Source organism: Botryllus schlosseri, chromosome 6 (genome assembly GCF_051294905.1).
Source record: "Botryllus schlosseri isolate E-star chromosome 6, Bs_hap1, whole genome shotgun sequence".
NCBI classification, from domain to species: domain Eukaryota; kingdom Metazoa; phylum Chordata; class Ascidiacea; order Stolidobranchia; family Styelidae; genus Botryllus; species Botryllus schlosseri.
This window is the reverse complement of record NC_137241.1, coordinates 3,414,241-3,441,394: the sequence shown is the minus strand read 5'-3', so window position 1 is coordinate 3,441,394 and position 27,154 is coordinate 3,414,241. Positions and strand designations below refer to the sequence as shown.

The 27,154-nt window shown below is 41.7% G+C and overlaps 2 protein-coding genes across 3 annotated transcripts in view; both read right to left on the bottom strand.

The window, feature by feature from the left end:
• Positions 1–27,154, bottom strand: part of LOC145440937 (lactadherin-like) — a 175,130-nt gene that overhangs the window by 84,957 nt on the left and 63,019 nt on the right. The gene's annotated exons all lie outside the window — the stretch shown is intronic.
• LOC145440331 (uncharacterized) overlaps positions 1–27,154 on the bottom strand; it is a 31,447-nt gene that overhangs the window by 3,131 nt on the left and 1,162 nt on the right. For both annotated transcript variants that reach the window (XM_080317897.1, XM_080317898.1), the window contains exon 2: positions 21,461–21,613. In XM_080317897.1, coding sequence (XP_080174023.1) covers positions 21,461–21,613 — 153 coding nt within the window. The remainder of the gene's footprint in view (positions 1–21,460; positions 21,614–27,154) is intronic.

The following is a 27,154-nucleotide window of genomic DNA, read 5'->3' as shown; positions in this document are numbered from 1 at the left end:
CGGAATGCAGACACCGTCGCGCACAATGATCAGCAATGATTGTAATTGTTCATCCGACGTCGAGAGGGTATGTGCGGTACACCAATCCGCCATAAGGGTCCCCCCGCTTGGAAAAGCTTTAGGTACAGGATGAGAGCGATTCAGATCGAGGGAAAAAAAATCATTAGAACGGAGTGAAATAGCATAGCAACCAAGCATGTATAATACACACATCGAATAACAATACATGTTCAGTACATACCGAAGGGTTATAAACAGTGAGACACAACAGAGCGGTAAAAAAAATTCAAATCTGCATTTCAAACACTGGTGCGAGTACGAAATTTTGCAAGTGACTGGGAGTTCTGACAACACGACCACTATTCGTAACAGTTGACTGAGATTCGGGAAGGGTTGCGTTCTGAGCGGTACCATTAGATTGGTCGTTTTCAAAACACTGCAAGGGCAATCGACCCGGAATCAAACGATCCGTAGAGGCGTCATAAGGACCTTTACTAGTCTCGATAGTAAAACACTTCGGAGTGCGCTTCAACACTTTGTGCGGACCAGTATAAACGGGGTCAAGTGATCGTCGTGAGCCGTCAATCCTTAGAAAAACGTGGGTGCAAGTGGTTAAATTATTGGGAACTTGTGATTTTGGGTTACATTGAAAATTAGTGGAAGTTTGGCCAATGGCCGAAAAGAATCGTCTCATATTGCTCACGAAGGTTGGGTTGTCGGTGCTATTCCTATACGGAACGGGATCAACTAATTGACCAGGCAAACGCAATGAAGTACCATACGTCAATTCGGAAGCGGAGTACCCTAAATCCTCTTTTATTGCACAACGCAACCCCAAGAGTACTAAGCCCAAATTATGATACCAGTCGGAGGGGCTCTCCTTTGTACGCAACGCGTCTTTCAACGTGCGGTTAAATCTTTCGACCATTGAATTTTGTTCAGGTTTACGGGCTAGGGTGGTAATATGATGAAGTCCGAGCAATTGCATAAGTTGGGACCGTTCGCTAGACGTAAATTGGCTACCTCGATCAGTTATAAGTTTCCTGGGTGCGCCGAATCTAGATATATAGCCGAGGTTAAAAGCGTCAATGACTGTCTGGGTGCGCATATCACACATAGGGATACACTCCGGCCAACGAGAAAATCTATCAATGCACATCAACAAATATGAAAAACCGCAACTGTTAGGCAAGGAAAGGATATCAACATTTACGATATGAAAACGTTCAGAGGGCAGTGGAAGGTTGGTTATTGGCGTTCGAGTATGTCGGGTTATCTTCGAGCGCTGACACGGAAGACACTGTCGAACAAACTCAGTTATGTGCCGCTTCATATGAGGCCGTACGTACCGGTCCGCTATGAGCTTCGTAGTTGCTCTAATGCTAGGGTGGGAAATGTTGTGAAGTCCGTTGAGCACTGCATCGCGCAAAGAATGCGGTACGAATGGGCGATGTTTGCCAGGCAGCGACCTGTCGAAAATAACGGGGCCATGCAACCCTACAACTGTTACCTCCACAAGATCCAAAGAATGTTCGTCGGAGTTAGACAGTAGATCTCGCAATTCGTCGTCGTCTTTCTGGGCGTCAAACAGCATCTGTGGAGAAATCGGTACGGTATCCGGGAAAACCACATTGACTTCTAATCTTGAAAGAGTGTCGGCGGCAGTGTTCAGCGACCCCTTGATGTGGCGGACGTCGCTCGTAAACTCCTTGATGAACCTTAATTGTCTAGATTGGCGCGCAATGAGTCTTTCAGTAGGGTTCTGCAACGCTTTGACAAGACCATCATTATCTGTGACTAGTTGAAATTTCCTGCCCTTCAATTGTACGTGAAAATGTTTAATAGCAGAATACGCTCCTAAGAGCTCGCGATCGAATGCTGAATACGTTCGTTGGGTACGATTAAGGGTCTTCGAATAAAACCCAAGAGGTGACCATATACCTTTGTGTTGCTGTTGCAGAACTGCACCCATTCCTACTTCACTTGCATCCACGACTAGAGAGAGGTCCGAGTCATGAATAGGATGGACAAGTAATGCATTACCCGATAGATCAGATTTGATGCGGTCGAATGCTGACAATGCGGAGTCCGACCATACAATACGTCTGCGTTTGTTGGATGATTGATTTGCTATATCGTAGAGCGGCTTCAATATAGTTGCGTAGTCTTTCACAAATCGATGATAGTAACACACAAGTCCAAGAAAGGATCGTAGTTGCTTTACGTTATCTGGGCGAGGGTAATTTGTTATCACATCAACCTTTGCAGGCAGGGGACGGATTCCTTCGAGACCAACTAAATGTCCAAGGAATTCTATCTCCTTTTTACCAAATTCGCACTTGTCAACGTTAATAACGAGACCAAACTCACGTAGCTTCGAAAACAGTGTTCTGAGCGTCGTCAAATGTTCCTGTTCAGTGCGGGTGGCGATTAAAATGTCATCTAAAAACACGAAAATATGTTCGATTCCGGATGTAACCTCGGAGATAAAACGGCTGAAAGTGCTGCATGCATTCGTCAATCCGAACGGCATGGTAGTTGGTTGAAACAGTCCTTCAGGGCACATAAACGCGGCCTTCTCTTGGTCCTGGGGATGGAGAGGAATCTGACGGTACGCTTTCTGTAAATCAATCTTGCTGAATATGCTGCAACCGTGCAATTCGTTAGTGAAGTCTCGTAAAAAGGGGACTGGCCAGCGATCTTTGATCGTTTGATTGTTTAACTTACGGTAATCGACGCAAATCCTAATGTCATCTTCACCTTTCGGGACAACGGTAATAGGTGACGCATACGGCGATTTTGAACGGACAATGTCTCCGGACGCTAAAAGCTTGTCCAATCGTTCCCTTACCTTGCGTCTCAAATACGGCTGTAATGGGCGACAACGCGAACGCACAGGACCGCCAGTAGTCAATATCCGATGTACAGTGCCATGCTTGCCACGTAGGGACGCAATCTTCGGTGTGGTCAAATCTTTGAATTCCTTCAACATATCTGCATATGGTTGCTTATGATGGGGCGAGACTAAGTTAAGGCCGAAAACAGACGCACGTTTCTTCCGACCTCTCACGAGAGTATTTGAGTTTGGGTCCAACATAACGTTATTCCTAATATCGACTACAAAAGAGAATTCTTCCAGGAAATCAGCTCCTAATATCGCAATCTTTGTATCAGCTACGTAAAATACAAAATCATACGTGTATCCGTTTGAGAGTCGAATCTTGCGAGATTTCGTACCACGAGTCGGAATAGCGGTGCCGTTCGTTGCATACAGGTTGGGTCCACGTTCTTTGTTACGACGATCGTGCCATGTGCTGGGCATGAGTGAAACGGATGCGCCTGTATCTATTAAGAACTGAGTTCCAGAAATTTCGTCCTGTACATGTAATAGAGAGACATCACGAGAGTTGTGCGAAACAACCAAAGGATCTGTACGACGTGGACGAAATCCTACGCCGTACCTCTGTCTAAAAAAGGACGAGCAGATTCGTAGTGTACACAACCAAGGCGACAATTTCGTGCACGATCACCAAACCGTTCGTGATAGTAGCAGAGGCCGCATTCACGGCTTCGCGGAGGGCCGTCAGTACGCCAGTCATTACGAGGAACGGGATTTCGATGCCTAGAGTCGGTATGCAGGTCTTCAACTCGAGGGTGGTGACGAGTCGTCGCACCAGCGGCAGAGGTCGGTCGTGGAGGCACAAAGACAGGAGGTGTATCCCGTACAGGTGGCCGAGATTGAAGCTGTCTAACTTCACGAGTCAGGCTTGAAATTTCTCTTCGCATCTGATACAAGTCAGGGTTTCCGGGCGCTTGGTGATTAGTATGATGAGACCCCCGGGCGTAGATATTGTCAGCTCTTACAGCCAGTTCATCCGCGGTATCAGTTACGTGTGATGATAAAATATTGGCCAAGGAATCAGGCAAATGGTGCAGGAAGGCTTCCCGGAGGTAGCAATCGACACCAGGCCCTCCATGGGACATTCCCGTCGCACTCCTCAGCTTCTTCAGTATCTCTGACGGTTTCAAACCACGGCAGCGTCCACTATATAGCTCTTGAACACGATCTCGTAGCGGGACAGTGTATTCATCAAGCAGGATTTGGCGTAAAATTTCAAAGCAATCGGGATTCTCGATGCCAGGAAGCCTCATTCGGATAGATTCAAGTTGATTTCCATCAAGGCAGCGCAAAACGTAGTTGTACCGGGCAACATCATCGTCGACACCATAAGACTGGAATCCAGCTTCTGCAGACACAAACCAGGACTCCGGTGCATGCGACCAAAAGTGCACCACAGGCATAGCTCCTCGCAAATGGGCGTTGAAAGGCTGGGCAGCAAGCTCTTGTCGTTCATCTTGCACGGCACGTCGTCGGCGACTTCTTGTAGACATCACGTCGGGCTCTGATCACGTCGGGCGGTAGATCACGTCGGGCGGTAGATCACGTCAGGCTCTGATCACGTCGGGGTCACCAAAAGTATGGCGCGCTATGAGCACGCTAACTTGGTATGGACTATACGCAGCGTTCCCTCTAGGGTCCGCAACAGAGAGTCGGTGAATAGTTGGCCAGCACTTTATTGTACAACATAAACTCGAACAGACTAAGGATAACACATTGGATAAAATCAACAGCGTTGGTCGTGCAGCGTCGGTCGATCGTCAGGTAAAAGCTGGCAGTCGTCAGGTAGAAAGGCCGCCTTTAAATAGTCGGAATGCAGACACCGTCGCGCACAATGATCAGCAATGATTGTAATTGTTCATCCGACGTCGAGAGGGTATGTGCGGTACACCAATCCGCCATAGCATTGTGTATTTCAAGCACCATATTCCGATACGAATATGACTTCCTGTTCAATTATCCTGAATCTTTATAAGCGCGTGTAAGCCGTGCTCGACGAGATTCATTTGCTAAACCTACTGGTATCAACGTCTGAAATATATTCGTATGTCTTGTGTAATATATGTGTCTTAAGAAGATCGCACCCAGAAGATTCCAGATTGAGTAGCCAGCCAGCTAAACCTATAATACTTTGCTTAGCTATACTTCTACTCCCAGGAACCATATTATCTCTGCATGGCGGTGACACAGCCGAATACTGATAACTGGTCTATGCGGTCGGAGCTGCGTTCTCAGGCGGCATCAATTTTCCACAGCATATGAATCTCACCGTAACATAGAATTTCAACAATTAATTTTTTTAGGTAAAAGATGTCTAAATTTCGACTTTTAAGGTCAAAATCTTTCATTTGGCTCGCCAATTTCATGGAGCGATCATAACAATCAAAGCGCCCGCCAAAACGATGCAATACATCTTCGCCAGTTTACCATGAGTACCAGTGTACTTCTACCAATGTACCCAGCAACAACATACGACACCTCCTCACTCACAGTAGAGAACGGAGCAGCATTATCTGTTTAGACACATCTTCTGAACGGTGTAGTGGTCCGGCAACATTCAAAATCTAGCATCTGTGTTTTAGGGGTGGTACGTGATTATGAGATTTAAATCGTACTCTAATTATTGCGGCTTTGCAACTGCAAAGTTTAATGATCAGCAAGGGTTAAGATCAGTGGTGCAGCGCCCCTTTTCGAAAATTGACTAGGTCTGTGACTATAGAGTAAATGCACTTGGATAGTGGAAGAGATCTTTGCTCACATTGAAGTTAGTACTGCACCCAGTTATTGACTTTAATATGCATGACTGTTTGTATTCCAAACAGAGCAAGCCATATATGTTCATGTGAGGTAGCGGGTCACAACACCAATCAGTGTCATCCTCTATGTTACGATGAAGACATATTCTGGAGATTTGATTTTGTAGCACTCAAATACAATTATATTTACTGTATCATTTCGACCAAAAACCTTCAAAGCATCTTGTACAAAGGGCTCTTAAAAGTGGAACAGTGCCCCATCCTTCGATTTCGACACGATGTGCGTTGCGGAATAAAATACGTATCTCGAAACATTGTGTGGTGAATAACCCGAGCTAGTGTGATGGGAATATTTTGATGGAAAATTGGCGATCCAAATGTACGCAAAATTCATTTTACATGAATAATAATAAACCACTGCATTCATGGAAACATATTGCAAACATCGTCGGAATATATATCGCGCGGAGCGTGACGAAAAATTTCGAGATTTGACAGATTTCGTCGAATGTTAATTTGCAATGAGAACACAGGGATATATACAACTGTTGTTCAACTGTATAGTCCTATGTCCCTACTGAACCTTCAACTTCGACGCCCTTTTTCTTCATCGTCCCTTGAGCCCAGCAGCCCAATATCGCCATCTGAGCGTTCCCGCCCTCTTCAAAATCCAAATCGCTGTTTGGGGGGCGCTGGCGACCAGGTTGAGAAACACTGTTTTAGAGAAACCACAGTATATTGGTTGCCAACATCATATTTTTGAGTCTTAAAACATGTATCAGAGTTCTTCAACCCAACGTCTTCAACAAATCCGACTCACAGCTACAAATTTGTAGAAGATGTGGTAAAACACTACGAAAACTTGGTGCAATCCACCAAGTCAGACATGCAGAACCCAGGATGGAAGGATGATATTAGGTTTATCTTTGACCTGGGCAGAGCATGCCGCTCTTTCAAAGAGAATAGTAGATTGTCACTGATCAACTTGCATAAACTTCCATTGCCACGCAATGCGAGATGGAGCTCACGGGCTATGATTGCATACTTCCTAATTGATAGATGGAGAGTAACTCTGTAAATATCATGCTCATCCATCGCAAAACCAACTCTGACTTCCCAGTCAGTATATGATTCGGTGTCAACGGTAGCGGGTCATCGATGCTTGATAAATTCTCCACAGTCAAAGGTCTGCAGTTGACGATAGCCTCGGCTTCAGATATGAATGTGGATAAAGAATCTTCGCCAATTGCTGTCCATTTTTGATTTTAAGCGTGTTTAGTACAGCACGAATCGATCTTATTTGACGTTTCCAAACTCTTCCTTGTGAACTAGCCAAGGGTTCATTCAGCTTGAATGGAAAATAACCACAGTTTTCTGATAAGGGAAACTCACGAACTTTATTTCCATCCATCAATTCAAATGATTGCTGTAACTCTCTTGAAGCTCCAATAAAATTAGGTCCTCCATCGCATCTCAGTTGTCGGATTGGTCCATTTAGACATATAAAATGTCTTAACGCATTTATAAAACTGTCAGTCTGGAGCTACTTCAATTCTTACTGCTCTGCTAGTAAGACAAGTAAACGGAACTCCATACCTCTTGAGTTCCTGCCTCCTTTCCTTGCTTGATAATGAAAGGTCCAAATGCACAAAACGAAAATGCAGGCCAACTTCAATCTATATCGGATGGAAGATCAGCCATAATCTGCTTTCCCTTCCGTCTCTTGCATGTGACACAATTTGCAATCACTGTGGAAACAGAAGATCTTCTACCAACTATCCAATAACCATTTTTTCTGATGGCACTCTGCTTTATGCCTCTTCCTTGATGATGTGTCCTTTCATGAACACCTCTGATCATCAATGTCGTAATATGGTGTTATTTGGGCAAAATCATAGGATGCTTCAATTCTTCAGACAAATGTGCAGCATCCAACCACCAACTCGTAACACTCCATTAGCATCCAAACACAGCTTCAACTTATAAAAAGGAGAGCTCCTCTTCAAATTGTGTTTTCTTTCAAGAACTTCAATTTCATCAGGATAGGCTTCTTTTTGAGCCATCTTGATCAATTCAATTTACGCACCATGTGCATCTTCAACAATGAAATTACTTTCAAACTGTTGCAACTGTTGCTTAATCACAGTTGGTGACTTCCTTCTCAATGATTGCATGAATTTTCTCATAACCATGAGAAATCTTACGAATTTTTCCCTTCTGGAATACCTCACAATCAACTCTGACAAGTTGAGCTCTTCCTGGCATTTTGTTTTCAATACAGTTTTTCTCACTTCAGGATCATTTTGTGCCAATTCACTGCGCTGACTTGCTCTTAACAAGTTCAATTTCCATTCCACAAAAATTCAGATCCATTCACGAATCGACAAGTTGCTGTCACTTTCAGACGGATTCATGCCACGACATACTTCATCCGCAATATTGCACATTGACTCAATGTAATACCAATTCCCTGGATCACTCTTGTCACAATATCTTGCACGCGATTAGCGTTAACGTTATGTGAAATCTCTTTGATTCATTTGATATGTATCCAAGAACTACTTTTTAGGGATGGTGTGAACCTCTGAAAGGTTCAGGTTCGTGTGAACGCGAACCTTTTTGAAAGGTTCTGTGTGAACACGAACGTGAACCTCGTGACGTCAAGTGACGTCATATTGCTAATTCCAAACCTTTCTTTCAATGAAGTGATAGCCTAATATGACCTATATTAATGTACACGATACCTAGCGAAGATTCGGCCCACATAATGCCACAATGCTGAAGTACATATCGGCGTTTTAAACGTCGCTAAATGTATCAACCGCGGTAATCAAAGGATATAATAATTGCATAAAATCAGTACATTCCGTCGCTTTGCCAACAATTTCGACGAGGACTTACCAAGGAATATAAGCTTACGCCTTAACGGTCTTAGCCAGACCGGACAATGTGTTCGGAGTCTGAGTATTGCTACATTGATATTGAGCAGAGTGTACAACGGGTTTCTATACTCGCTACCGATACCACAAACAACAAGTTATGCAGCAGTAGCACGCACCTTAATCGCACGGATTTGGTTTTAATGATACAGTAAAGATATGAAGTCAAGATTGACCCAGTACGACCGTTCGATTTTTTACATCAAAAGACGACATCAATGTCATTGATTGGTTGACTAAGCATCATTCGCTGACTACGTATATCGATTGCGGGTCAGGCTCACTGCAGAGAGTCACTAAATATTCACAAACGGAAAGCTGGATATTCCGAGAAACTTTTTGCAACAAAGCAAGTAAAACTTTTAAGGTTGTCGAGGTGCATGGTGCATGCTCGTTTAGTGTTGAGTTTTTATGCTGCCAGCACCATGCATGGAGTGGCCCGCAGTTGAAATGCAATAAATTTGAGCCAAAGATCTTATAATGGAGTGAAAATTACAATTTACCAAAAGGTTCACAGTGCAGAACCTACCAAGGTTCTGTTGTGAACGCGAACCTCTCAATTCCCTAGGTTCACACACAGAACGCGAACGTGAACCTCACGTTCACACCATCCCTACTACTTTACTGTCGGTCCATTTTAGTCATATTTTCATATTCAAGCTCTTCTTTCAGAATTGTACTGATTCTTGCAGACATCAAAGCTGCAGTAAACTCTACTCTTGGTGTCGAGACAGATTTCAATGACGCAACTCTTGCCTTTGCCATTACAAGAGAGCAATGAATGCGGTCATTCTCATCAATCAATCTCAAATAAGTACACTGACCATATGCATAACTTGAGGCATCACTGAAATGGTGAAGCTCAACCTTTTTCAATTTTCTAAAATCTGGAGGCTTGAAGCATCTCTAGATTTTAAGATCGGCAAACTCTGGTAATCCCAGTCGTCACATTTACCATCGTGGACGCTGTTGTTCTGGAACTTCATCATCCCTACCATGATTGTCCTTGGTAATTGCTTGCAATATCTGTTTTCCTTCAAGAAAAACAGGACAGAGAAATCCCAGCGCATCCCAAACACTGGAAACAGTTGCCAAAATTCCTCGTCTTGTGATGGGACGGTCCTGCAAAGTTATGCGAAATATGAAACTGTCATGTTCTATTGACCATTCAACTCCAAGAGTTCTCAAAATGGGAGGAAGTGCGTACTCTCCTTCCAACTTCTTTGCATCAAGACAACATTCCTCAGTAGGAATTTGATTCGAAATCGTCGGATGATTAGCAGCATGCTTTGTGAGTTTGAAGCCGCCACGATTGCACATGTCCATTGTCAATTAGGCATAGGATGCCATCATTGCAATATCATCTCCACTACATAAAATATCGTCAACATGGGAATTGCTCAATATTACCTTAGTAATTGAGTCTCCGAATTCCTTCTTATTGTCTTGTGCACTGTGCACTGTGCAGTCTTCATCGATGCGAAGATACTACAGCCTGGACGGCTGGATATTCCGAAGCTGTGAACGTTCATTTTATACTCGATGAGCTCACCTTCTATAATATTTTCCCAGAACAAGAATCGGAAGAGATCTCGATGGTTGGGAGACAGATTCACTGAATAATACATCTGCTCCAATTCTGCAGTCCAACAATAACAGGGGTGGGCAATTATTTTTCTTCGCGGGCTAAATGAGAAGCAAAAATATGTTGGCGGGCCGAGTCAGAAATTTTAGAATATCCAGCGTATTGATTTTATTTCTAAATTGGAAGCGGTGTATTACACGAATTGGTGCTCAGTGGGTGTGTTGATATTGAGGAATGACAAAGTGACGGCTAATTACCCAAAAAAATATCTATTTGCAGTCATATTTTGAAACAATGTTAAACATGATATATTTTAAACTCTCTTTAGCCCTATCCGCGTTTTTATATCAATACCAGGCCCCATCGAGATGCACGATGCACGAGAAGTCTTGTATACACTAATTAGCAGCGTGTGTGGCCTAATCGCGCGAAGCGCGGAATTTTTTTCTGATTCATGATTTAATCGGTCAATAATATTGGTAATTGGAAATATATTGCTATACTTTTTAACCTCTCTCTGCCCACGTAGTGGCCTACTCAGTTTTACCGCTAGAGCTGAGTGAGGTACTGTCTTGGAAATATTCAGGAGGGCCCGTTGGTATAATTACTTCGTTACCTGTTGTTATTTCGTGACCACCCGTCTGCTATGTGAAAAGATATTGAAATCGCCGAAGCGTACCAAACTAAAAAGACGACCCCCATTCCCGATTGGTATTTCTTCACTGACAAATACTGCCTATGGACAATAATTGGACTTTGTGGGTTTCGGTCAACATAAGGCAGGGGTGGGCAATTATTTTCCTCCGCGGGCCAAATGAGAAGTAGAAAATACGTTGGCGGGCTGAGTGAAAATTTTTAGCTATGTTCTCCAGCGTATTTTAATTTCATTTCTAAATTTCATTGTTAATATATGCTGCTCAGTGAATATGTTCAGGTCAGGTAACGAGAAGGGGACCATCAATTAAAAATATATATATTTGCCGTCATGATTCGAAATAATGTTAAACATGATACCTTGTAACTCTCTTTATACCCCTATCCACGTTCTTCTATTAAGATTCTAAAACAGAGGTTCTCAAACTTTTTTAGGCACGCCTCCATTTATGATAGTGAAAATTTCGTGCCCCTTATCATGATATCACAAAATTTTAAAAAGTGCAATTAGAATGCTAGCAATCACAACGGATAGTTTGATGACATGGAAGTTTATGGCTGTTGATGAGGTAATTCTGAAATATCAAAGTCGGACAATTACACAGAACAATATAGCTGTTAGATGGGGGTAAATCGCGCGTAGCGCGAAAAGAAATCAATAAACTTCGGCTTCGCGCCCACTACTGATGATTTCACGCCTCCCAGTTCGAGAACCTCTGCACTGAATTGTATATGCAATAGAGTACGAAGCTTATGTTCTTGGTCGCTGACTTCCTAGCAGTGTGCACTGTGCTGCTTTAGTAGCCTTGATGTTGAGCGAAGCTTGCAGTTTTTCTGAACTCCACCCTCCATTGACCGAGTGTTTCGTGTTTTTTTTATCATAAGACCGACATTAATTAAAATCCTTAATCTCGGCGACATGCTCTGCAAACACTAGAACAGTGTTTCCCAACCTTTTTCCACCCACGTACCATTTCGAGGTTTTATGCGGTGCTCGCGTACCACCTACAAGATACGCGCGCCGAAGGCGGTCAAAAATGTTTCCACCATTTTTTACGTCATAAGAACGTATTTGACCTATGCGAGATGCAACAACAAATTCTATTAAACTAGGCATTATCAATTAGGGCTAATGCGATGCATGGAATTGTTTTTTCACCATCAGTCTCAAGAAGAACAGCCTAATGAATTAACAACAAACAACAAAAGTCGATTTATTCAATGCGATGGCTGCATTTGTTTATTTTCCAATAGCAAGGGGCGGCTAACCTTATCGACCATAGGGCACATGAGATTTGCGAACCATTGCGCGGGCCACTTGAATGTTGATGACATTTTTTCAGCCACCCAATAGGAGCGAACCGGATTAGGTAATGATGAAAACAAGACTTATATTACTACGCATCAAAATCGATAACAATTATGTCATGAAAAGTAAGTGTGTATAGTGCACTCATGAAGTAACTGCGCGAAGCACGAAAGCTTTTCATAGTTAGTGAATGAGTTAGGCCAATACTAATGTCCCTTACATATATTGTGGGTCACGTCTGTATACCACTGCTGGGCTCACTTGGCAAACACAGGATTATTCGAACATAATAATATTGACGATTTCGCTGTGAACATGGGTCTATCATTTTGTGCAAAAGTTTCATTGCCGATCATCTTCATCTCTGCGAGTGCAGACGCGAAGTCGAATGTTATACGGCACGTTTCCTCATAATTGCCAGTATAGTCAATTAAGTAGATTGGGAGTAGTTTTATATTCAGGAGGGGCTACAAAAAGCAACAAATTGAGTGACAGTAAATCGCGCGAAGTGCTAAGAATAATATCAAGTCAAATAAATCTACCTCGAAATATTCTACTTTATGGTCATATAGGGAGAACTACAAAATATCTTGCTGGCCCCTTGCTACCCAAGTGCGTCGGAACTGGTATATAAGTCATCAACCTCCCAAATTTCGGGGTCAGACTAATCAAGTTTTAGGTTGGCCTTAGAAGTTCACAGTAAATTACCTGAGTAATTTAATATATATATAACTAATTTCGAGAATTATCTCGTGGGCCACATTTGGCCCGCGGGCCACGGGTTGGCGGTCCCTGCGCTAGCTGGTCGATGCGTGGCATACGTTTACTCAAGGCGCATCGAAAGCCATGCATCGGCGCAACAAGTCGGTTTCGTTTCTTCGACTTGATGGTCGTATATAGGGATGGAAATCCTTGCTCGCACTCCCTCGTAGAAGGGAAAATTTACAGCTGGGGAATAGCGTGAAAAGCTAGCATCGAATACAAGGAGACGATGCTACAAAATACCTTAAAATCAACCCCACCTGCACTAATAACTCCCTTCGGTCGAAAAAAACAGAATCTACTCGCGTACCACCTGGAAGACCTTCGCGTACCACTAGTGGTACGCGTACCACAGGTTGGGAACCACTGCACTAGAAGGAAGGTCGTACCCTGACTCCAACAAACAAATATTTAGTGCTTTAAAGTCTAAACCTTCTTTGAATTTCAGTTTGCGGGTTTCTTTTTTGGCATGCTCGTTAATTCATTATGGGCGATAGATATAATGAGTCATATAGTAATCGCGAGTACTGATTGACTTGTTTTACGAATTAGGGATTTGGAAACGTATCACGTAACAATTTGAAACACATGCCGTATAATGCGTAATGTGACAATGGCAACAAAGAAGGTTTGGATCAAACTACAGGGAAAGAGTGATTTCATGTAACTCCAATTGCTACTCGCAGTTTGCCATATTGCCTTTATTTGGAATTTGGATTGCGCATGCGAGGTACGTAGGCAGCGTAATCGTGGCATATTAATGAACAGGCTTCAAAGTAAACGAATTTGATACAGCCTACGGTTTTAGTCATTCAAAAAGCATGTTTTATGTCTTGAATTCCAAGCAACCTTTCGCGGGCCGCACAGAATGGCTTCGCGGGCCGCATGTGGCCCGCTGGCCGCACTTTGCCTAGGTCTGATCTACAGCATTTGTTTACCGAGATTGTTGACGCTGAATTTCTATCTATTCAGTCTGACGAAACAACTGACATTACGTGTTTGTCACAGCTCGTCGTAATTTTTCGGTTCACGAAATTGGGTATGCCAGTCGAACGATTCCACAGCTTTGTGGCTGTTGACGATCGCACGGCTGTCGGAATGTCTTACGTATTAAAAAAAACATTACAGCCCTGTTCAGTTGAGTCGAAACTTATCGCGCAAACCTACGACGGCGCAGCAGTCATGAGCGGATCGCGACATAGCGTACACGTTTTAATGAAAGAAGTTTACCCGCATGCGCATGTTTTGCATTGCTACGCGCATCAGCTCAATCTTGTAGTGAAAAAAATTTGCTTAGGAATATCTTCTGTCAAGATATTATTTGCAAATCTTTCAGGGTTCTCCTCCTTTTTCTCTGTTTCGCCAAACCGATCTGATCTATTGCGCGACATATGCAAGCACCGGTTACCTAGATGCGTTTCAAGACGGTGGAACTTCCAATCCAGAGTTTGTGCAACGTGTGTCAGATAGTAGGGTGGAGCTTCTGGAATGCTTCTCAGTGATTGAGAGCTCTCCTGTCTGGGATGATACTTCCATACGTGAAGCGGCGGGGCTTAAACGACTCTTGGAAGACGAAGAATGTTTGTTCTTTTTGAAGCTTTTTTGTGACATCTTCATGCACGTTGATACACTGTACAGCACTTTTCAGTCGCGTATGGCCGATGCTAGTACTGCGCAATTGTGTATTGCACATTTTTGTGTGTACACTTCGCGGGTGACACAGCGCTTTTTCGTCGTGGGATAAGTGTGCAAAACCTGCTTGTTGCGGCTTACGAATGTTGCGACATACTGATGTCCCAAATCCAACATCGTCTTAATAGTGACCAGTTGGTTACTTTCGCCCCCCTGTTAAATCCGAGAAATTTCCCTGCATACAAAATTCATATTCCTTCTGGACTACTGCGCAGCGTGCCTCGTTATTACCCGATGATCGACATTGCTCGGTTGGAGAGCGAGTTGACTTGTAGGTATTCTAATACATCTTTTTCGGAAGTTAAAACCACTAGTGAACTTTCAAAATTCCTAGTTGAAAATTCGCTTTCGATCAACTTTGCTACAGTAACTAGCTTTCTGAATATCATTTTGACCACCCCGATTTCATCCCCGGAATCCGAGTGCAGTTTCAGCACATTGAAACGTATCAAGACCTTTCTCAGAAACAGGATGGGCCAAGATGGGCTTGATGCGTCGGCTGTTCTCTCGATTCACAACGATGTGGTTCTGGGTATTCCAGATTTCAATAAACTCGTTATTGAACATTTTGCTAATAAGAATCACGTCGCGCACAATACTTAAACAAGACATAAATTAATGCGGGTGGGCGGACGACTGTACACATCATGTTCTTTCCGAAGAATTCCAATCAAGTGAGCCCAGGTAACTCAACCATGTCTATGGCTAAGGAAAAGTGAGTGGTTTTCATCCTTTTTACTCGAGGCACACTGATAGTTAATTTACCGATATATTTTGTTATGGCTGAGGGAAAAAAAGTGAAAAATTCATCAAGATGAAATAATTTATTCATGAAATTATTTAATGCGATATGTGCTCGCATTTCATTTTGACACAATGCTTGGATTCCTGCTTGAATGGTGGCAGGCAGACTCGTAATTCATCTTCAATGGATAACAGCTGGCTTTTTGTAATGTTTTACGTTTATGGGTGCCACCGCTTTGGTTGCCTATCCCCTGGTCGCAACGCATCAGCATCTAGTACCAAACACTTTCGGACGGGCTTAGAAAAACTAGGGCAAATCGATTTGACTCGCTTTCGGGACGCGAATCCTACCATATACAATTCGGGTCGGAGGCGCTGCAGCACTTTACAGAATTGCTGAGCATGGTACAAATATAACGCCACAAAGTGTCATGCGAATGCTCTTTGTAAGTAGTTCGTCTGTGTATGTTTTGGTATAGTCTTACTCGGCGCTTGCGTAATCTCTACCACGAAATCATAACGCATGCTACTAAGGATACCCTGGTGATTGATTCGTGGCATGGGAACGATTCTTAGTTCGCGTACATTTTGTAAAATAATCATTTGAATAAAAAACAATGAATAAAACATTTGTTACCGCACTTCAAGCAGGGCTGTGGAGTCGGAGTCGGAGTCGGTGGAGTCGGAGTCGGAGTCGGGGTAATTTTCGCTTGATGGAGTCGGAGTCGGAGTCGGAGTCGTGAAAACTGTAATAGCTGGAGTCGGAGTCGGAGTCGGAGTCGGTGGGAAAATACTGACTGGAGTCGGAGTCGGAGTTTGTGAGAATGACTATGATTTCGACTCCGACTCCGACTCCAACTTCTCTATCGTGAACACATTTGCTTTCAAAGAATTTTCAATATAATTTTTATGTACCACCAATCACTGTTAATATTAACCATACAGATCAGCTGCGGCCAGGCCGTGGCACGCAGGCCAAATTTGGCACACGAGAAGGTTAGGTGTGGCCTGCGAGGTAATTCTCGAAATTATTTATGACATCAGGTACAATTGCAAGGCCAACCAAAAATTGGTTAGCATGACCGAGAAATTTGATGATGACGACTAAAACAACAGTTCTGAGGCATTGACGTATCCAGGGGACAGCCACATTTATCCCAGATCTTCGTATATGACCAATTGACCATGAAGTAGAATATTCCATAGCAGATTTATTTGACTTGAAATTTTTCTCGGTACTTCGCATGATTCATTGTCACTAGATTTCTTGCATTCAGTATTTGAGCCCCCTTTTAAAAATTATAAATACATATTCTTCACAGAATTGAGTCTAACTATATTCGTAATTATGAGATACGGCTTCGCTTGTGCACTCGCAGCGAGATCGTCGACAAAACATTTGCACAAAATGATAGAGGCATGTTCACTGATATCGTCGAATAATCCTGTCCTTGCCAAATGAGCCCAGTGGTATACAGATGCGACCCCCAATGTATGTTAGCGACATATTTATTGATATGGTTATAGCCTAATTCAGTCGTTATCTTGCAAAAAAATTTCGCGCTTCGCGCGACCGGGGTCTGATTGCGCACTGCACTGTTGGATGACATAATGTTATCAATTTTAGAGCGTAGTAATATAAATCTTGTTTGCAATGTTTCATAATTCGGTTCGCTCCTATCGACGACTAAAAAAAGGTTATCAACATTCCCGTTGCCCGCGCAATGGTTCGTAAATCTCAGGTGTCCCTTTCGCCGAAAAAGTTGCCCACCCCTGATATAGATAAAAGGCATTACTTGCAAATTACAACTCAGTTGCAGAGGGGAAGAAAATAGCAAGATGCGTTTTCGCGATGCAGTCAAAATTGATGCAATTATACAATGATACTGTGACAGAGAAAATGCATCGGCTGGTTTTGTAAAATTGTAAAAATATGTAAATATGACCAAACGATGCTTCCCATTTGACAAAATTAAAAATATTTGTAGAGTAGCTTAGCTGTTTGGGTCGAACAAATGATTAAGAAAGACTGCAAGTCCCAATCCTTGAATACTTGATTAAGTAGCCTACATGTAGACTACACATAGGCTATGGTCTTTGACTACTTAACTACATTCCATTTATGACCAATGTCTATTACTAGTAGTAAGAGTGTTTGTGCTTGTAATCAGGATAGTGTGTACTGTGTAATGACAAAATTAGTAAGTTCAATTTCTTTATTAGTTGCTGAGTCATACACAATAGCTACATTTGGAATTTTTATCTACATTTTATTATACAGGATTGGATATCTGCCATATTTGAATGATTCACACATTTAGGGATATTAGAGAGTCCATGTTATAAAAACTTGAATAAGGAAGGATATTTAGCAAATCTTTATTTCATGTTAATTGCATAGTGGATAATTCGAGCTGTGCCACAATGAAACAATTCAGCATGCCACAGTTAATCATATGTTTGCATATGTTTAATGGTTGTATGATAGTCATTCAACCGACAATTTGGCATATAATTTTCGAGGTAAATTGGTAATAATGCTGGAGTCGGAGTCGGAGTCGGGAGTCGGAGTCGGTACGTTTAAAGACCCAGGAGTCGGAGTCGGAGTCGGAGTCGGTACGTTTAAAGACTCAGGAGTCGGAGTCGGAGTCGGAGTCGGTATATTGAAAATGTGTGGAGTCGGAGTCGGAGCCGGAGTCGGTGGTAAAATTTACCGACTCCACAGCCCTGACTTCAAGTCACGGCACCGGCAAACCTCTCGCGGCACCTATACGCTAAAAATCATTGTTTACGGGAAATTCATGTGACCATCATTAAGTTACTTTTGAACGTTGAAAAACGCCACTGTGACGTCATATTGATAAAAAGTCGCTTGCAGCCCTTGCCCCACCACCCGATATTGTCACGGGCCGCCACTGGTGGCATCACCGGAGATCCCATAAGAACACATGGCACCATGTCACCGATAGGGGGTGTAAAAGGGTGGGCTCACCAACACGAGATTCGAGACAGGTCACCGCCGCACCCATAAACCACAATGGCGAATCACCAGCGATCTACTACACTACCTATCAATGGACTAGATTTTGGGATGCCTAGAGACTACCACATATGGGATTGACTCCAGACGTAGCATGTTGCAGATGTCGACGTTATCTGAAGGCAGTGTTGGGATTACTCCAGTCATGACTTGACTCGAGTCAGACTCGAGTCAACTTTTTCGTATGACTTGACTTGACTCGAGTCACTTTGCAAAAATGACTTGACTTGACTTGACTCGGCGCTTCGAAAATGCCAATTGACTCGTGACTCGGAGCAAAATTTACGAGTCAATTTCAAGTCAACGGTGTAAATTAAATCACCTCAGTATATGCATGTTTGGATTTTTCGCGACACGCCGATGCCACTTGAGAGGGCAATCAGTCATTTGCTGATTTAATTTACTGACCGCAAACGACACGATCACAGCTTACGTTGTCGTAGTAGTAGTAGTAGAATAATAATCTAATAGCGACATATCTTTGTTTCTTAGACGGCTCAGTGCATATATTACGCGGTGCTCACTTTTACCAACCCTTTTTTATATAATTTAAATCGAAATAACAAATATTGCGCGTTTATACTCTCGCGGGTGTGCAGATCGGTAGTGTAACCTACTGTACCATATCAATTTGTTTCAACTTGTCGAGGCTTTGTATTCGATCCTCTATTTTGGTTGATAATATCAGACTGTAACATGTAACTATATACGCAGTTACTCACGTAATTTATGAGCAGCGCGAGAGATACAACGCCTTTTGCATGTATATTTACCTTTATATTCGTTATTAGACTCTAATTAAATGGCCAATTATTATGTCTTTCACCCAGTTAGCAAAATGTAGTGACTTTGCATCATCACTCATACTTCGAAAATTCAATTTGACTTGAATCGTGACTTGACTCGTGACTTGACTTGACTTGACTTGACTCGACTTGACTCGAGTCACCTCCACAAAACGAGTGACTTGACTTGACTCGAGTCACCTGTGAAAATCGATTGACTTGACTTGACTCGAGTCAAAATCTGCAATGACTCGAAATGACTCGTGACTCGAAGGTAGTGATTTGATCCCAACACTGTCTGAAGGTCGGATGAGGGGCTCCGACAGGGGTTCTGTCCTTTTCAATAGTTTGGAGAGAGACAAAAACATCATGATTAGTTTATTACGTCTGTATGGTGGACATAGTCAAGTATCGAACGGTCAAGGGAAGAAAAGAGACGACTTATCCAAGTAACTTTCAGACACTGCACTTGTTCGTAGCAGTGAAGCTTGCATGTGCGAACCCACCACAGAACGTAGGGGTATGATGATGGCAGCTGACACTACTCGAATATTTTGATCCAACTTCTACGACTTCTATTTTCCCTGCCATTGTGGTTGGAGCGTGTTGCTGGATGTTAAATGTCACAATAATAAATACCTCGTAGATTGACGTGGTATGAACGCACATAAAAAATTTGAAACTCCGTTTCCATTTTAAAGGGAATCGAACGACTTGATGTGTGACTGGTCTGGTGTCTATCATTGAGTGCAGTAAAATGCATTTATTCAAAATTAAATTGTTCATTGCCATGAATTTTTAAAACTGGCGATTTCGCCCTCACCCAGCCGTGAAATGTGATTGCTTCGTCATTGTATGCGACAGCAACAGCTATATAAACAGGGTAGCTGTGTCGTTAAGGCAGATTTATAATGTCAAATCACAGAATAGGCTCTCAATGCTGAATTAAAAATCATTTTACCAATCAATAGAGGTCATGGGTTAAAACCAGGTTTGGTACCAAATACTTTTAAAAATACGTCATGTGAAACATTAATTTCAATTATTTCTAGCGCATTTTTGTTTACATCAGTGGTTCACCAACTTTTGTAGACACGCCCCCCTTTATGATGGTGAAAATTTCGCGCTGCCCTTATCGTCATATCACAAAATGCAACCAGAAAGCTAGCAATACCAACGGATAGTTTGATGGCATGATAGCTGTTGACGAGAGAATTCTTAAATATGAAATTTGGACTATGCACATAGCAATAAATTTGAATTGGAGGTAAATCGCAAAGTGCTCGATTTTTTCCAGTTGATCGCAGCCTCGCGCCCTCTTTCGGATGCTTTCACGACCCCCCAGTTTGAGAACCACTGGACGCTACACGGAAATTGAAAAGTAACATACCATACAAAAACTGTCTTCAAGGCGGACAACATGACATATAGTCGTTATTAATATATGATTTCTAGTTGGTCTGAATTACTTAACACAAACACCTTCGAAGCAAGGTATTTTTCAGAAAAAATAAGGAGGGATGAAAAATTAAAAAGTATCGATGATACAAAAATATTTATATTTTTGAACTTAGCGGCAGTAAAACAAAGTTGTATAAAAATTGGATCGAATGAAAAATACTGTAACTTGGTTTCATCATTGTAACACTTGAATGCTATGTCAAGCTATACATTGCCGCAAAGTATTTAGAGATGTGACTAACATTGCCCAATGAACATGAGGGAATAAAAAACTGAATATTTTTAACAGGTTTATACACGAGTTATATTAGCCATAACAGTACAATGCAGGAAGAAATAGTCCTATATCCATTGAGTTTTCGTATACCATAACAGATAACGTATATTTGAGTGGCCAGTTTCAAAAGAATAGATTGAGAAATTGAGCATTAGTTACTGGATGTTGCATATTTCAAGATAATTTTCCATGACTAATTGACAATGAACCGGTATTGATCCAAACAATGGGTAAAGCCGCAACACAATAACCATAACAAAGACCAAATGCGTCGAGCGATTGTTTGGAATAATACCGATTTTCAAACTTTGGGGGCCGTTTCTGGATAGTTCCATTGTCATGACAAAAATTTTATTTTCGAAATTAGCACGACACTAGCTGAAGCTAGCACTAGATTAGATTAATACCTGTTTTATGAAATTTCAAAAATTGAAAACTTTCATTTCAAGGGATCATGATTTCGTTGGAAGCAATAAGTCCGAGGTCAGAAGAGCCCAGGCTAGGTTGAATATTGGGAAATGATACATTTACATGATAGTTACTAGCTTTTTACTTACCTTTCTTTTTGTGTATTCTTTCTTCCTCTTGTTCCAGAATTTCGAGCATTTTACTTAAAATTGCGAATCCATCGATTGGATCAACAACTTCTACCTGGGGCGAATGTGCTGTTTCATCACTTGAGTCATCGATCTCATCCATGCATCCATAATCTAAAGAAATCACGTCCATATTTTGTTTCAATTTAATGATGAACAAGGGGAATCATATCTGGATCTGTTTTATATTTTTTTTATGAAATATAGCCTCATCCTACTATTACATCCATTATGTTGGAATTGACAAAGAGGGTCGACAACTACGATAATAACCAAACAGACTCATCTCAAAAATGTTGAGATAGTCAGGTCAAAATCACTGAAACGTGGATTACTACCGAAAAGCCTGTAAGCGACACACTAGTGTGCCACGACACACAGTTTGGAAACCACTGGACTACATAGTGAAATGCCTAGAGACTACTAGAAATGGGACGGACTCCAGACGTGACACGGGGCCTACGATATCCATGGCCTCGTCTGGTACATAACACTTGCAAGAGCTTACAGGCCGACTCTCACAAAACAGAAATTCGCGATTATTCCTGATGTAACAATGGGCGATTGTTTTGATTGGATGATTACCCTCGACGTGACAATCTACGATTGTTGCGATTTCGCTTCTGATACCAGACTCATCGCATTTTGAAGCGAGTTCTCGAGTGGAAAGTTGGCAGAGATGTTTTAAGCTGTCATTTTTAAAGTCTTATGATATTAGGCAGGCTACAGTAATGTGATTGAACTACTCTGTAGCAGACCCATCACGTTTGAGGCGAAGTCTCTGAGCTAGTCGCCGCATTTGAAATGTCATATAATTGGGTTACCATATTTTGGAAATCTCAAAAGAGGACACTTTTTCAAATTTTCAGACTTGCAAAACCAGAGGAAAATCCACAAAAATTGGTAAATTCTTCCCACTTCGTGGTCGGTTGACTAAAAAAAAAGGTCAACCTTCTCGCTCAGCGCCCAAAATACAGTTATTCTTTCACATTATCAGGTGGTTGACTAAAAAAAAGGTCAACTTTCCGGCCCAGCTCCCGAAATACCCGCCGGAACGTTACTTCGATACTGATTTACAACATCTCAGTCGAATTCAGCACTAAATTTGACCAACATTTTCAAAAAAGTGGACAAAATCTCAAAAAAGAGGATATTTGGGCGTTCTCCGAGGACACTTTCAAAAAAGTCAAAAAAGAGGACGAATCCTCTTATTAGAGGACGTATGGTAACCCTATCATAGAATGTGCCGTGATTAGCTAATGCTACAGGGACTATATTTTGAATGTAGTGGCGTGGCTGTTTGGCTGTCGTTTTGATCGGCTTATAGCATGAGGTAGCATACCGGTATCAGTGGTTAAATGATTCTTTGTGTTACATATTATGCATGCCAGTGTTGGGATCAAGTCACTAACTTTGAGTCACGAGTCATCTCGAGTCATTGCACATTTTGACTCGAGTCAAGTCAAGTCAATCGATTTTCGAAAGTGACTCGAGTCAAGTCAAGTCACTCGTTTTTTGGAGGTGACTCGAGTCAAGTCGAGTCAAGTCAAGTCAAGTCACTAGTCAAGTCACAATTCAAGTCAAATTGATTTATCAAAGTATCAGTGATGATTCAAAGTCATTACATTTTGCTCGCTGCGTGAAAGACAGATTAATTGGCCATTTATCTTGAATCAAATAACCCATAAAAAGTTGAATACATGCAAAAATGAGTTGTATCACTCACGAACACGTATAACTGATAATAAAATACGTGAGTATCTGCTAGCTACATGCTACAGTCTGTTATTATCATCCAAAATTGAGGATTAAACACGAATCCTCGAGAAGATGAAACAAATTGATATCGTACAATACACTACCTATCCATCTACACATCCGTGAGAATATAAACGCAATAACTATATTCGTTGATACAAGTGGGATGATAAAAGTGAGCGCTGTGCAATGTAAGTACTGAGCCGTCTAAGAAATATAGATACGGTGCTATTAGATTAATCTACTATTCCTACAACAACGTAACCTGTGATCATTTCGTTTGTGGTCAATTTATTTGTGATGTAACAATGGAGGATTAGTGAAACGTACAATCAGTGAAAGACTGGTTTCTCTCATAAAGCGGAGATCACACGTACAATATCCGAACATAAACAAGACACAGAGAATTGATCGACACCGTTTACTTGATGACTTGAAATTGACTCGTGAATTACGCTCCGAGTCACGAGTCAATCCACATTTCTGAAGCGCCGAGTCAAGTCAAGTCATTTTGGCAAAGTGACTCGAGTCAAGTCAAGTCATACGAAAAAGTTGACTCGAGTCAAGTCATGACTCGAGCCATCCCAACACTGATGCATGCACAGGCACACCACTATCGGCGAATCATTCCAGGTGGTAGGCTATTTCATGTGGCCTTTCTTACAATGAAATTTGACTGATTGTATACTTGTTGACTCAGGTTTGGCTTATGGCAAAATAATCGATAATGGTCAAGAAATGTTCTGTTTATGAATATAAGTCCGGATATTTGACAACTAAACAAAAAGTTCCGTCGCTCCAATTTCTATTAAATGATTTGGATATGGATATATATCTTAAATTGTGAATTGACGTGATTGGAAGCCAGCGAAGAATTCTGTTCCGCTTCAAATCAAAGTTCATCAAAGACTGTTGCTTGCAAAAAAACTGCTTTTGGATAAAAGAAAGCAGTTTCTTCCAATGGATCCGAGCAGGAGCTGCAGCGGCCTGTATTGATCCCGATTGTGATTCCTTGCAGAAAAACACCAAAGAGAAGTATATTACAGAAAGATATTCACAAAAGCAGGGAATGTGATGATAAGCTGGATTCGAATTTATACGTAAAGCGCCAAAATTGACATATATTGCTGACATGTATAGCCTACCTCATTGCATCCAAGCAATAAGAAGCAGAATGTCAATTTAGCTCTGGCTCCAATCTATAAGTCAACTATTGCAACTTGCAAAAGTTACTTGGCTCACAGGGGTGATATGGCTTCATTCTTGAGCCTTATCAATGCTTGGTGGACAACTGGACAATTGTCGGTTGCTGACACAGATTTTCAGCAAACTCCTTCAAATCAATTTTCTTTACGATTTCGCTAGTTGGCTTATAAAATGGAATTATTCCCTGTCACCGCAAAACGTAAAAGTTCTGATTGAAACGCTGCAGTGACAGTCGCAACTTATTGCAGACTTGTTTGCAGAGGGGTATGTGTTATTCTAACAAAATTACAAAGTGACCCAATTGAACGAAAGTTCTCATGGTATGAGCAACTGAGCGGGGGGAGGTTTCTGGTGGTTTAACAGACGTTTCAAATTCTGAAAATGTAATAATGTTCCGCTCCATATATCACTGGGGCATGATATTTGTGGTGGGGCATGATATTTGTGTTTCAAGTTCAACTCATTTGTACCATTTCAAACAAGTCATTGATGATGTGGCTATTTAAATTACCCGATCAGTTTTATCTCTTGACAGTGATGAGGTGTCGTAGGCTACGTTGTCCTTGAGTACATTGGTAAGAAGATTCTCCAAAAATTGGCTTGGCAGATATGTTCCAAGTTACTTTTTGATGATTCCAGTGGCGTAAGTTTACGCTATTTCGACTTACTCGATCGTGGGGACTGCTTGCTCCCTCAGAACCCGTCGCCCAGTTTGTTACATCCACTTTTTTAATCCTAGGTGGTTCTGATAATATCATCTTCTCTCACCCGCAAGTTGCTGTGAGGAAAACTGACGAATATGTTTTGCATCATTTTGGTGGGCCTTTGCGTGTTATGATCATCGAGATCGAGCTTTGAAATTGGCGAGCAAAATTATTGTGAATATATATTACAATAAGAAGCAGAAGCTGGTAAATGGTTCTGTGAAAAAAATCCTGTAAAGGACTTTAAATACCAACACTGTTGGTCCAACAGTTGTGCAAGACGTGTATCTTGCATGCTTAAGTGATGAATTTCATTCGCAGTACTTGTGGTCGAGGCTTGTAGCCTATGCTGCATGTTTGTTTTTGCAAGTAGTTTACAATATGGCATGTATACGAATTCTTCTTCACGTGCTTGAATTGATTTTACCATGCAATAAAAGAGTTTTCATGAGTAAGTCGGTGTTTTCTCACTACTTAGCCTACTTCTGCGATCGGTGGATAACTGCATCTGCGACGCCGTCTGTTGTCACTTTCTGACGGTAAGGTAATGATTTGGCCTGCTATACCAATACAATCAGCTTATCTGAGGTGAGGCGTCTGGTAGCGAGAAGTGAAATCGTGCAGAAACGCGAATTTCAGTTTGGCGAACATCGGCCTGTTAGCTCTTGCAAGGGCCATGTACCAGATAAGGCCGTAAGTATCGTAGGCCCCGCGTAACATGTTGCAGATGTCGATGACATTGTCATTAGTCCATACGTATTCTGCATAATATTGTGAATAGCAGCACTCATCAGTAAGATCACTACACATCACATGAGATGGCGCAATGCTAATAGAATTTTCATTTATAAAATATGGAACATGGATGGAAGTAGGCCTACCCCTTTGCTTGCCAGTAATTTTTTTTCACTTCAGCAATAATATTCCCAATGGGATGTTTACACACTCAGAAAAGAAAAATAACTGAATACCACATCAAGTATGTCTATGGGTTTAAGGGAGAATCAGAGGAGTTTCACTTGTTGAATGGAATTATCGCATATCGCTCTGTAAGATTATAGCCGAGGTTTACCCTCAAGGCTACCATAGTTACAATGATGAGTTTTCCCAGTAAATAAGCGAGGGGTTGTAATGACTTGTAATTTCCTTTCGACTCGACTTGCCTCGAGTCATTTTGTCAAAAATAGAAAATGACCTGACGCGACTCGAGTCAATTTATGTATTGACTTGACTTGTACTAGTGTCGGACCAAGTCACTCGACAAACTATACATAAATTATTCAAGTCTCGTATACCAGGACCGATAATTGCAAAATAGGCCCAGAAACCGTATTTTAACTGTTTTCTTTAGAGTGGTGAAAAATGAGTAAATTATTATTCGAGGCTTTCATTCAAGCGTTTCACAATGTGAGTTGAACCTGACTTGAAATTGATACTGAACAGGAAACACTATGACTTGGACTCGGACTCGCGACTTAACACTATGACTCGGACTCGACTCGTTGCTACATGACTAGGACCCCGATTTGACTGGGTGGTGAATTGAAAATGACTCGACTTGACTCGAGTCACAACTATAAAAGTCAAATTGACTTGTGACTCGGAGCCTTGTGACTTGGTTACAACCCTGAATGAGATTGAGATTATAAAGCAAAGGTCAGATGAACAAAATTCACCGGTTTTATTTCTCATTATTGCCCATTTAAATCAAGTGGCTGTCCTTCCACACGAACCAAACAATGAAACCAAGTGTGATCTTCCAAAGCTAAACAAGATTACAGTAGCAGAGACCTAAAGAATCCAATTGCTGAATATTTATCTGTTGAATACTTTACCATTATTAAGAATTGCCATTATTATCTTATCCATGACCCCAGCACCGAAACACACTAAAATGTTGAAAAAACTGTGTACAACAGCGAAGGAAGACAAAATACAAAAAAAAACTCTGACCTTTTTGTTGCTAACATAAGGATAATAAAATGAG